The sequence below is a fragment of the Artibeus jamaicensis genome, unplaced genomic scaffold (genome assembly GCF_021234435.1).
Source record: "Artibeus jamaicensis isolate MK-2021 breed Jamaican fruit bat unplaced genomic scaffold, CSHL_Jam_final scaffold_1019, whole genome shotgun sequence".
Taxonomy (NCBI): Eukaryota; Metazoa; Chordata; class Mammalia; order Chiroptera; family Phyllostomidae; genus Artibeus; species Artibeus jamaicensis.
Window position 1 is genome coordinate 11,968,978 of NW_026522025.1, and position 12,934 is coordinate 11,981,911.

Genomic DNA, 12,934 nt, shown 5'->3' on the forward strand with positions numbered 1-12,934 from the left:
ATATACTCCTGTATATTGTTAACCAACGAGCTTACGTAGGTCTTCTGTTCCTTTCCAGATCTGTTTTTAATGTCTCCTTATAAAAACACACGAAACAATATTAGAAAAAGTCCAACTAAGACAGTGCTTCTGTTGACTAGTGCCCTGGAGATTCCAGGTTAGCTAAGTTGGATCTCACTCTATAAAGTAAGTGTTAGCTAAGCATTGTGTAAAGGCCATGGTTTTGAAAACACATTTGTTTTGTCTGTATCTACCTCCATGATGTTATATTTGAATCTTATATATGATTGAAGGATCCTTAAGGAAAAAAAGTAGCTTGAATATGCATTTTGCCTGTCCTCTGATGATAATGTGGGGTGCTGATTGGATCACTAGGATGAAGTGGGAAAGAAGAGTGACTTTGATTGACCAGGAGCATAGCACATATGAAAGCTTGTACTTTCTCACATTTTGGTAGCTGGTCTCAAGGTAAAAATCCCTTGGTTTTAGGCATTGAATGTAGGGAAATTTCAGTTTTATGAGTTCAAATTCGACATAGATTATTTCTTAACTGAGCTCGTTCTGTAATTCAAATATATAAAATATTACAATAAAGGATTTCCATACCTGTCTGCCATCTGCCCAGTTTTCTTCCTCTCCCTTAAGCTTGTTAATTTTTGTATATTCTTACAAAATTTATTTATGTACATTTATAAACACATATGAGCACATATTTTTATGGTCCTCCTTTTGTCCATAAACGTTTTCTCAATACGGACAAAAAAGACTTAGTAGCATCAGTGATTTTTAAGGGCAAAAGCATTTAAGAAGTTCTTCTTCTTCTTTTTTTTCATCTTTAAAACCAAGTACCAGAATGTGGTGGTGAAGAAGACTGGAATGATTCGCCTTATATCTGCCCCTTTCCCACTTTTGTATTTTTTGAAGATCCAGACTCTACTAAGAGCCACATCCCATCGGCCAGGGCAGAGAGACTAGAGCAGCCTCCCCAACCCACTGACATCTGGGGCACTGTGACCACTTGAGAAAAGTGAACTCATGGGACAGGAGGATTGGCAAGGGGGAGGCAAGGCCAGAACAGAACAGTGTTTACCCGTGTCCTGTATGGGCATAAAGAACTTAATTAAAGCCAAGTAGAAGAGTGTGTTGGAAGAATATGAAGTTATGTACTAATTGCGTCCATTGCTAAAACTCTTTAGCTGACCTCTTTTCATATCGCTATGGGACATTTTTAAAAATTAAATTCATTGGAGTGACATTGGTTAATGAGATGATGTAGGTTTCAAATGTATAATTCTCTGACATATGATCTGTATATTGTACTGTGTGGCCACCACTATGGAACATACACATAAATCTATGTATTTGTTAAAAAGTCTTAATATCCTTTTAAAAGGGTTTATAAATATTAAAAACTCTAAGAAAACAGACTAGATTGCACTTTCATGGAAATGGCTAGCTTGATTCTAGACCTTGTATTAGCTTACTCATATCCTTCTCGGTGGCACATTTTTCTTTCCTTCTGCCAGTGTTAGACAGGCACCTCACTTTGACACACTCTCTTCTGCAGAATGGCACTAACGCCGCAGAATGTAGAAATCAGGAGAATTGAATGTACACAACATTGGCTGTCTATCTTAGAGTGTGGGAGAGCAGGAAGGACTGTCTACATTGGATAGGCTTAAAACGCCTTTTGAAAATCATGTTTAAGTTTTGAGAAAAGCTAGGTAGTAAATTTTAAATTAGTAATATGCTTGTATATACGTTAAGTCCATCAAATAAAAGTAAATTAATCCTAAAGAACTTTTAAAATTACAGACATTCCACTGCCCTTCTCCCAAAAAGATGTCCTTTCGGAAGATGGACCCCAGCTGCACAATAGGGTTTTACTGTCGCAACATTCAGGACTTCAAGAGAGCTTCCGAAGAGATCACCAAGGTACTTTGATTTAAAATATTCTAATATTTGTAAATGACCTAGTATTTATTTGAGATAGCCTGTGAAAAGACAAAATCGGTAAATTGTGATACTTTATTAAAAGTGCCTCTTGAATGTTAATGCTATTAGAAATATCGAACCAGAAAATAAAACGATTTGGGTATTCCTAGCCTTTGATACTGATGAAACCAGCTCTCTGGTGAGTAGTCCAGAGTATTGATGGGACCACTAGGTGGCACTGTTGAAATACAAATCCATTTGCAAATGGATTAGGGTGTCTGTGCAAGCAATTAGGTTATATTTTATTTGAAGAGGATTTTAAAAGGACGATACCTTAGGGGGTAGAAAAAATTAATGAAGTATTTGATCAAGCCAAATCGTGCATTATTTCTTGTTAGTCCAAGTGCTTCTTTGATTTTTTTAAAAAGAGAAATGGTATTTTTGGATTTCTCAGAACTGCTTTATTAAATGAACTGTGTTGTTACCTTCCAATAAGCTTGTCTAATCTGATCTATTCGACTTATAGGATCTTTGAAATAGGTTTATTTAACTCCTTCTCATTACCTTTAAACTTATTTATTTTTCTGGTCCTTGAGTATAGTACTGCTAAATATTAATAGAGCCTCAAGGATTGTCTATCTTTAGTACTTTACAAAATAAAAAGATTACTTATTGGGGAAGTAGGCATAAGTGGATAGGTCTCTTTATTAGTATCAATAGCTATAGGTTATCATTTTATGCGTAAGTAAAACCAATACTAGAATCCCATTCAGAAATTCTTGAGCTGAAATATAATTGTACCTTATTGTTGCTTTACTTACAATAATTTTTTTAAGGAAAATGGACAGAGTGGGTTGAAATTTTATTTTCATACTATAAAAATAAAATGAAAACATTAAATAAAAGGTTTTGTATAAACTATGTTTACTTTACTTGACCTGCGGTGTGAAAGGGGAAATTTAACAGTCATGACAGAACCACGACTGAGGAGGGGAGTGGACGAGGTGGGGGAGAACCTTTCCTTATTCCTCGCTTCCCACAGCTGCCGTCTTTTCATTCGCTTTCCCCGTGGAAGGCCGACTGAACACAACAAAATACGTACTCTGCCTCTTCTGCTCTTTTATTACTTAAATTGACAATATTTGTATATTTTAGCTCGACAGTTCTGTCTTTATGAAGTGTTGTCTCTGTGCCACAACACCCAAGTCCAGACGGTGTTATAATACATTGATACTGACCAACAGACACCATTAAAGGGTTCCATTTCTCTTTCTTGTTAATTTATTTTCTATCTATGTTGAACTAAGTCAGTGTAGGACAGTAAAGCAGTCTACTCCTAGAATAGAAACAAACCAAATTATTATTGCCAAGTAGAAAAGCAAGAATCACAAATGAGTTATATGTTATTTTCTCATTAAAAACAGATGGTTTTTGTGGTTTTTATACTGATAGTTATAAGGAATTTTATACTGCAAACATACTTAGAAATCATTGCTTTTGATGCGTCAGAGTAATTAATATACAACATGGAGGGAAAGAGAAGCCATATTGGAATATCATTTGGAAGTACCGAAAATTTTGCTAGAGTCAGTTAATTTTGCTTTAGCAATAGTGTTGTTCTTATGTTAATAGCTTTTTGTAGCAGTATCAAAAACTCACTTTGTCAGTTAATAACTTGTTTATTCACTTTTGTTTGGAGGGTTATAAGTTAAGCAGTTTTCCTTCTTAAAAATGGAATCTGGCATTTTTAGTTAAATAGTTATGTTTTTCACTTTACAAATAAAATTATTTTTTCTAGATAGGATGTATTTTAAGTTTTCTAATTTTGAAAATGATACTAGCTGCTCTAGATTATAATGTTTAATTTGTAATGCTTTGTGATTTTTAACTACGTGATTTTTTAAAGATTATAAAAATTGTTAGATTAATTTTATGTTTCACAGAACTCAGTTCAGCAAGTATCTGGGTAACTGTTATATTGAAAGTATAAAATGACCAACACATAATCCCTACTTTTGAACAAGGTCTAAGACTTCTGCCCTCATGTAGCATTTACAGTTGAGGAGGGGGAATGGACATACATTACATTGGGTATTACAAGCATCCATACAGAAAAAGAAGTAAATTGATAGGGGAAGGTAGGGTTTTGAATTGAGTGTGATGTTTCAATTGGGTTGAAGTTCTTTATTGTGATGGTTTAAGCTTAATTTCTGTTGGCTTAGAGAGAAGGAAGGATGCTTCAAGCAGAGGAAAAAGAGGAAAGGTACTAGAAAAGGAAAGTGTAGAGCTTGTCAAGAGAAAGGCAAATAATCTAATTGGGTAGGTGCCGAGGGTGTGTGCAGGGCAGGACTGTCTTTGGCTGCCTGAATCTCCAGGGGTGTGGCCTGGGAGTCTCCATTTCTGACAGTCCCCCCAAGCAGCCTTGCATACGAAATCCAAGAACCACTGGCGTAAGACCTTGCAACCAAAAGTGATACTTGATGATTTTAGGTGGCACTGGAACAAATATTTTAATACTAGGATAAATATTTTAATACTTACATATTTATTTATATTCATATTAGGAAATTATAACTGAAATATCAAACATGTGATTTCTTATTTATTATTAATTTTTACAAGGCTATTTAAATGATGGAAAGGGAAATACTAATTACGATAAAGATGGGGTACTTAGCAAAAGGGATGAAAAAGGTACATAAATGTCCAAGGCTTGGGAAACACTGCCAGAGGGAATAGTGATTGACGAGGCCAGAAAAGGAGGTCGGAATATTTGAGTCCCGAAAGCCATGCTGAAGAAGTTTGTACTTTGCAATATGTTGATTTTATTAATTTCAAACATACAGAAATGCAGAGAATAACATAATAATACTCATGTGCTACCATTGAGCTTAAGAAAAAAATTACATGTATAATTGAAGTATATTATCCATCCCCAACCTTGTTCCCATTCTTTCTTTCGTGTTGTAACAGCTATCCTAAGTTCATATATAATACCGTATTTTATGTCACCATAAATAATATATATTGTTTGGGGGATTTCCGCCAAGATGGAGACGTAGGTGGAGGAACCACCTTGCCTCTGTGCACAACCAAATCTAAGAACAACTATTTTTCACAACAATCACAACCAAGCCACATGGAAAATCGAAAATACAGAGTCCAAAGACAACTAAATGCTCAGCTAAACCGGTAAGAGAAGCGAAACCAGCAGCGGAGCAGGTTGGCAAGAAAAATCCCCGAACAGGTAGTGCGCGGCGCTGATCGCGGGCTGGCTACCGGAGCGCACCGGGAAGAGGCGCGCATCTGTGTGCGGAGAAACCAGTGAGAAGGGAAGCCTACGCGGGGCAGCAGGCTCGCACAATTCCGATCGGATAAACAAACCCAGGGCGAGTAGTGTGACTGGACGGGCTGGGCTAGCGGAGAGGACCGCCATTGCTCCCTCTCTGACCACGCCCCCACACACAGCGTCACAAACCAGCGACCTGGGTCGCCCCGTCCTGGTAAACAACTAAGGCTTCGCTCTGATTACTTAACGGCAGGAATAGACCAAAAATGGCTCTAGGACAACTCAGAGCCCCAGAACCCATAGATCTAAGCGATGAAGAAATAGCCAGTCTTTCAGATGCACAGTTCAAAACACTGGTTATCAGGATCCTTACAGAACTGGTTGATTTTAGTCACAAATTAGAGAAAGATATGGAAGCTAAACTAATTGAAATGAATGGTAATACAAAGGAAACCAATAGTAATGGAAAGAAAATTGGGACTCAAATCAAGGGAGTGGACCACAAGGAAGGAAAAAATGATCAAACAGAAAAGAATGAAGAAATAAGAATTCAGAAAAATGAGGAAAAGCTTAGGAACCTCCAGGACATCTTTAAACGTTCCAACATCCGAATTATAGGGGGTACCAGAAGGGGGAAAGGCACAGCCACCAGTGGAAAACTTATTTGAACAAATAATAAAGGAAAATTTCCCCAATCTGGCAAAGGGAAATAGACTTCCAGGAAATCCAGGAAGCTCAGAGAGTCCCAAAGAAGTTGGACCCAAGAAGGAACACACCAAGGCACATCATCATTACATTAGCCAAGATTAAAATGAAGGAGAGAATCCTAGAAGCAGCAAGAGATAAGGGAACAGTCACCTACAAAGGAGTTCCCATCAGACTGTCAGCTCATTTCTCAAAAGAGACCTTACAGGCAAGAAGGGGCTGGAAAGAGCTATTCCAAGTCATGAAAATCAAAGACTTACAACCAAGATTGCTCTACCCAGCAAAACTTTCATTTAGAATGGAAGGACAGATAAAGTGCTTCTCAGATAAGACCAAATTCAAGTTCATCAGCACCAAGCCCTTATTATATGAAATGTTAAAGGGACTTACCTAAGAAAAAGAAGATAAAAAAGATGAACAGTGAAAGGACAGCAAACTCACAGTTACTAAGAACCACACCTAAAACAAAAGCAAACTAAGAGGACAGCTAGATCAGGAGCAGAACTATAGAAATGAAGATCACATGGAGGGTTAGCAACAGGGGAGTGGGAGGAGGAGAAGGGGGGAGAAGGTACAGAAAATAAGTAGCATAGACAGTAGATAGAAAATAGATAGGGGGGAGGGTAAGATTAGTAGGGGAAATACAGAATCTAAAGAACTTGAGACACATGTTCATGAACTAAAGGGGGGAATGGTGGGGGAGGGGCATGCAGGGTGGAGGGGAATGGAGGGGGGGAATAGAGAAAATGTAATGGCATAATCAATAAAAAAAAGTTAAAAAATATATTGTTTGGAATGTTGCATTAATAATACATTTATGTGAAAATGTATATATGCTTCTACAGCTAACATTTTCATTTAATAGTGACCTAGAGATTATCTGTTTCTATACATGTTGGTCTAGGTTATTTATTTAAACTACTGAATAATGAGTAGTACATTCTACAATACACTACTTTTTACTTAAACTTTCTTTCATTGTTGGTCATCTAGCTGATTTTATTTTCTAATTACAAATAATGTATACAAGGATGTTCTTTTTTTCTTAAAGATTTTATTTATTTTATTTTTTAGATAAAGGGAAAGGGAGGGAGAAAGAGAGGAAGAGAAACATCAGTGTGTGGTTGCCTCCTGTGCGCCTCCTGCTGGGGATCTGGCATGCAACCCGGGCATGTGCCCTGACTGGGAATCAAACCCACAACCCTTTGGTTCACAGGCTGGTGCTCAATCCACTGAGCCCTACCAGCCAGGGCTACAAGGATATTCCTGTAATATCCGTGCATGTGGAACACTTTAATTAGGATTTTATTACATATACTAGATGCGTTAGAGTGGAATTGTGGGGCCTTAGGGTATATATATTTTTAGGTCTTCCAGAATTGTCAAATGTTCTCCAAAGTGATCATACCAAACAGTATATGCAAATTTCTAATGTTTTATATCCTTTCAATACTTGATATTGTCAGACTTTTAAAATTTTAACAAATCTTATGGATATAAATAGTATCTTTGTAGTTTTAATTTTTATTTCCCTGTTTGCTAGTGAGACTACACATCTTATTAAGGTTTATTGTTCCATTTGGTCCCTCTTTTGAGAATTTCTTGTTCATTTTCTTTCTTTATTTTTCTTTAGGGCTGTTTTTTTTAAATTGCTGTTCAATTACAGATGTCCCTGTTTTTTCCCTATTATTCTCCCGTGTCCTACCCACCACCCACGTCCCACATTCAGTCCTCCCCACCCCCTTGTTGTCTTCCATGGGTCCTTTATACATGTTCCTTGACTTCCCCCTTCCCCTTCTTTCCCCCATTACCCTCCTCCTCCCTCCCCTCTGGTTACTATCAGATTGTTCTTTATTTCCATGTCTTTGATTCTATTTTGCTAACTTGTTTGTTTTGTTGATTAGATTCCACTGATAGGTGAGGTCCAATGATATTTGTTTTTCACCGCCTGGCTTATTTCACTTAGCACAATCAAATAAAATTTATAATTCTGGATACTGCCCCTTGTTGGCTTCATGTGTTGCAGATATATTCTCCTAGGCTATTATTTTAATTTGTTAATGGTATCTTTAATTTTAAGCAAATCAGTAAAACTTTTTCTTTGTGGTTTTTAAATTTTGTATCAGAGGAATCTTTAATAATCAATGACCTACATTCTTCTACATTCCTTCCACAAGTTTTATAGTTTTGTATTTAGAACTTGTATATGTACTAAGGTATAAGTATCCATTTTTTTCCAGATGGTTGCAGCATCATTTATGAAGCAAGTCCAACCTTGCTTCACTGGGTTGTGATGCCTTCTTGAAACACCTAGACAAGGACAGAGCTGTGTGATTGGAGAGGAGGGAGCTGTTTTGAAAGAGTGAAAGCAGAGTCAGTAAGACCAAACAGCCACCTGGACTCTGGGGCAAGTGAAAGGGAGAGTCCAAACACAAGTCTGTTTTACATCTAGGTGTGTAAGAGAAAAAAACAATAGTTCATTAATGTGATCATTTCTTTAGTCAACAAATATTTGAGTGCTCTTACTCCAACCGCTGCTGAAATTGCTTTTCCGGGTCACTTGACCCTACGTGGGGGTCAGGTGGGGGGTCACTTGACCTTACGTTGCTAAATCTGTTGGTCATATCTTAGTCTTCATCTTACAAATCCTAACGTTAGCATTTGAGATAGCTGAGCACCCACTGCTCTTCCAAACATCTTCTTCATTTGGCTTCTAGGACCCAAACTGCTGTGGTCTACCTCATTCTTTACCAGGTAGTGCCTCTCAAGTCTCCTTTGCCTGCCCATTTCTACGGCCTCTTAGGGTGGAGCACCCCAGCACTTAGTCTTCAGTTCTCATGTCTTCTTCATCTTGGTGACCTCATTTAGTCCTATTGCTTTAAGTATCGAAAATAAGTCAGCTAAAACCAAGATCATATTATTAGCCCAAACCTCTCATCCAAATCTTAGATTATATATGCCCAGCTGCTGTGCATCATCTCTTATATGTGTGATGTATAGATCCAGAATCAAATTTCTTATTTTCCTTTTAAGCCTGTTTCACTCACAGTTTTCTTTATCTCATTTGAGGGTGGATTTATCACTCTGTTTGCTCAGGCCAAAGCCTTGGAGTTATCCTTACTTTCTGCCTCTCATGCCCCATAACCAACTATATGTCCAAAGTATATTAGAAGCAGACCACTTTTCACCCCCCCACTGCTGCTGCCCCGGTCTGAATGCTGCCCTTACCGCAGCCGCCTCCCAGTTAGTTCCCAACCCCCTCAGTCCCGCCTGTTCTCAGTTCAGCAGCCTGGATAATCCTTTTAACATGTGAGTCAGATCATCCACTCCTTTCCTCAAAAACCTGCATTGACTTGCCAGTTTACTTAAAAGTAAAAAAGTCCTTACGTATTCTCCAGAGCCCAAGATGATCAGTGTCTCCATGTCCTTCCCCCTTACCTCAGACTCTGGTCCCTGTCTTGTCTCTCTTTCGTTGTGCTTTAGGCATGTTGGCCTCTTCGCAGATCCTCTAGCTAATAGGCAGGCTCCTGTCTCAGAGCGATTGCACGTGCATGAAATGCTTTTCCCTCGCGACATCTGTGTGGTTGATGTCTTCACCTCTAAGTCTTGGCTTAAACATGTCTCCTCCTTAATGAGGCCTAATCTGACCACTTTGTTTAAAAATGCAGTCCACCCCTACCATTTCATCTTACTTAGCTGTTGTAATGCTGACATTTTCCAACTAAGAACGATGAGACAGACTGGAGTAACTTGTCTGAGATCACACAATTTGTAAGTATCAGCCAGGTTTTGCCTGGGACTGTGTAAGTTCTGTGGTCCGTGTTTGCAGTCCTTACCCCGTACTAGACAGATCTATAGGACTTTGCAGAAAGGAGTGCTCACTCAGTGTGCAACAGGATACTTACCTCTGGAACTTGGGCTGAAATTTGAAGAATGGATAAAGTTCCTACAACCAGAAAGGAAGGATGGAGGACAGAAACAGCATGAGCAGAAACACTAGTGTAGAATGTTACGGAATGTTTATGATAGAAGTTTTGAGGTGGAATGTATAAGGGAACAGTGGAACTTAGGTCGCTTGTTCAGGTGGTGGACTAGGGCCTATGTCATCCAGCTTCTGGGTCCCCTCTCCCTTTCCTCCACCCCTGAGCCATGCTGCTGTCTTTCAACATGCCTAGTGTGCTGGCATCCTCGGCCTTTGTGCTGGCTGCGTTTCTTTGCTGCCTGGAGTGCTCTTCTCCTAAAACTTTTATGTCTGACTCATTGTCATTCAGGTTTAAGCGTGGCCTTTTCTGACCACATAACCTACAGAAATCTTTCAGCCCTTCCTTACCACATGACCCTATTTTATTTTTATCATGGTTCTTTCTGAATGGTGTGCAGGCACCTTTAGTTACCTGTTTAATATCCACCTCTCTCTTTTGCTAAGAGACTCCTGATTTTATTTGGGGTAACAGTATGTCCACCCAGATACTCAGTTTTCTTGGTCTGCCTTGTATGTAGACGCCGTTTGCCTAGTGATATAGAAGTGGCTGTGTGCTGGGCATTTCTGGGACAGTGTTTGCTCTTCTGATGAACTAAATAGTAGCTACAGATGCAATGCTGTCACTCCCCTTCCACCCGCCCACCCCTGCATTGAATGCACACTCAAGACCTGGCGTTTCAGCAGCCCTCTGCGATCACGAGGGAAAGGCCAAGAGAATTCTAGACTGTTTGACATTAATTAACTAAAGTAGCAATGCCAGACTTTTTGTTATATGATAAAAAGAATTCCTTTTACATAAAGCCATTATTGTTTTTTTATTTTGTTTTTGTCACTTGCAATAAAAACCATCCCTAATTAATATCTGTGATGTTAACAATGACAGAAATAGGGAAGGGAGCTGATTTTGGAAGGAAGAACTGATCATTTATTTTGGTATGATCACTCCGAGTTGATACTGCAACACACCCCCACTTGCTATAGTGGTTAAAATAGGACCAGACCACTTAAGCTTAAATCCTGCCTCTGCTATTTACTTGCTGTGTGAGCTTGCATAAGTCACTTAACCTCCTCGATATTTGAGTTTCCTCATCTGTAAAACATGGATGTTAGCAAAAGCTAATAGTGAAATGGTTGAAACTGAGAGTAGATAATACTTTTAAGAGAGAGGATAGAATATATAGAGTAGTTGATAGGATCAATAATTGATTAATATGTACATTTTGGAATACAGGAATAAGTGGAGTCAGTGAAGAAGGTAGAGAAGAAATAGTATAGAAAAAAGGAGAAAAAGGAAAAGGAAGTACTATAGAGATCAAGGGAAGTAATGAAGAAATGCTCAGATGTGTTGATTGCTGTTGAAATATCAAGAGACTAGTTGTTACTAAATAACTTTTACTATCTTTTTTTATGGTATTTCAGTTGATAAATACCCCACGTCATATAGATAATCTAATTTGGAATTTTTTTCCATACAGATTTTTTTATTATCCACTGTGGAGGGACTTTAAGGTTTTGACAGTGTGTCCTTTCTTGTAATATGAAAGTGAAAGCTGAAGTTTTCACTTTTGATATAAATTTTCAGAATCAAATTTTCAAATCAACAGTTATTTCTTATAAAAAAAGAAGCCTGAAGAAAGATTCTTAATATGTAATATGGTGCTTAGAGCTATGGAGAACATTGGAAAGACATGCTGATAAGTCATTGAGGTCTAATATTCCACTGATTGGTTATCAGTTTATCTCTTTTGGTTGTTGCTGCTATGTTAAGTCATCTTGGGAAATTAATTTAAATCCTTTGGGTCTCAATTTTTCCATTTTTATTTGTCCTAAAGTTATTTTTCTCTACGTATTATATTTATGTTATCACTTACCTTATTGCTCAACTCAGTTGCCCTTCAATATACATATTTTTAAACATATTTTATTTCTTTATTTTTAGAGAGAGGGGAAGGGAAGGAGAAAGAGAGGGAGAGAAACATCAGTGTGTGGTTGCCTCTCATATGGCTCCCACTGGGGACCTGGCCTGCAACCCAGGCATGTGCCCTGACTGGGAATCAAACTGCCACCCTTTGGTTTACAGCCCACGCTCAATCCACTGAGCCACACCAGCCAGGGCCAATATATATATTTTTTTACATTTTATTTGTTTATCTTTAGCAAGGAAGGGAAGGAGAGGGGGAGAGAAATATCAATGTATGGTTGCTTCTCGTGTGTCCCCTGCTGGGAACTGTCCCCTGCTGGGAACTGGACTGTAACCCAGGCATGTCCCCTGACTGGGAATTGAACCACGATCCTTTGGTTCACAGGCCCATGCTCAATCCACTGAGCTACACCAGCCAGGTCCATATGTATTTTTAATAGACTTTGTTTTTAGAGCAGTTTAGGTTCAAAGCAAAATAGAGTGGAAAATCCAGAAAGTTTTCATGTGCTCCCTTCTCCCGTGGCCAGTGTCCCCACCGGAACACTGATGAACCTGCACATGTCATCATCACCCAGATGTAATGATAACTTACACTAGGACTCACTTTTGGTATTGTGTACTCCATGGGTTTTGACCAATGTATAAGGACATGTATCCACCATTATAGTATCATTCAGAATGGTTTCCTGGCCCTCAAAGTTCTTTGTTTCCACCAATTTATCTCTCCCTCCATGCTAACCCCTAGCAATCACTCTTTTTACTGTCTCCATACTTTTGCCTTTTCCAGAATGTCTTATCATTGGAATCATATATAATGCAGCTTTTTCAGATTTGCTTCTTTCATTTAGTAGTATACACTTAAGGTTCCTCCATCTCTTTTTATGGCTTGATAACTCATTTCTTTTTTAGGCTAAGTAATAATCCAGTGTCTGGATACACCGCAGTTTAACCCATTCACTCTCTGAAGGACATCTTTGTTGTCTGTGTTGGCAGTAATGAAGGGACCTGCCCTAAGCATCCATGTGCAAGTTTTTGTATGGATATAAGTTTGCAACTCACATGAGTACATCATAAATATATATTTCATTTGGTAATCTTTAAA

General features: G+C 38.4%; 1 protein-coding gene across 2 annotated transcripts in view; it reads left to right on the forward strand.

Moving 5' to 3' along the window:
* ATG4C (autophagy related 4C cysteine peptidase) overlaps positions 1-12,934 on the forward strand; it is an 86,253-nt gene that overhangs the window by 70,223 nt on the left and 3,096 nt on the right. For both annotated transcript variants that reach the window (XM_053655485.1, XM_053655484.1), the window contains exon 10: positions 1,816-1,935. In XM_053655485.1, the coding sequence (XP_053511460.1) occupies positions 1,816-1,935 (120 nt within the window). The remainder of the gene's footprint in view (positions 1-1,815; positions 1,936-12,934) is intronic.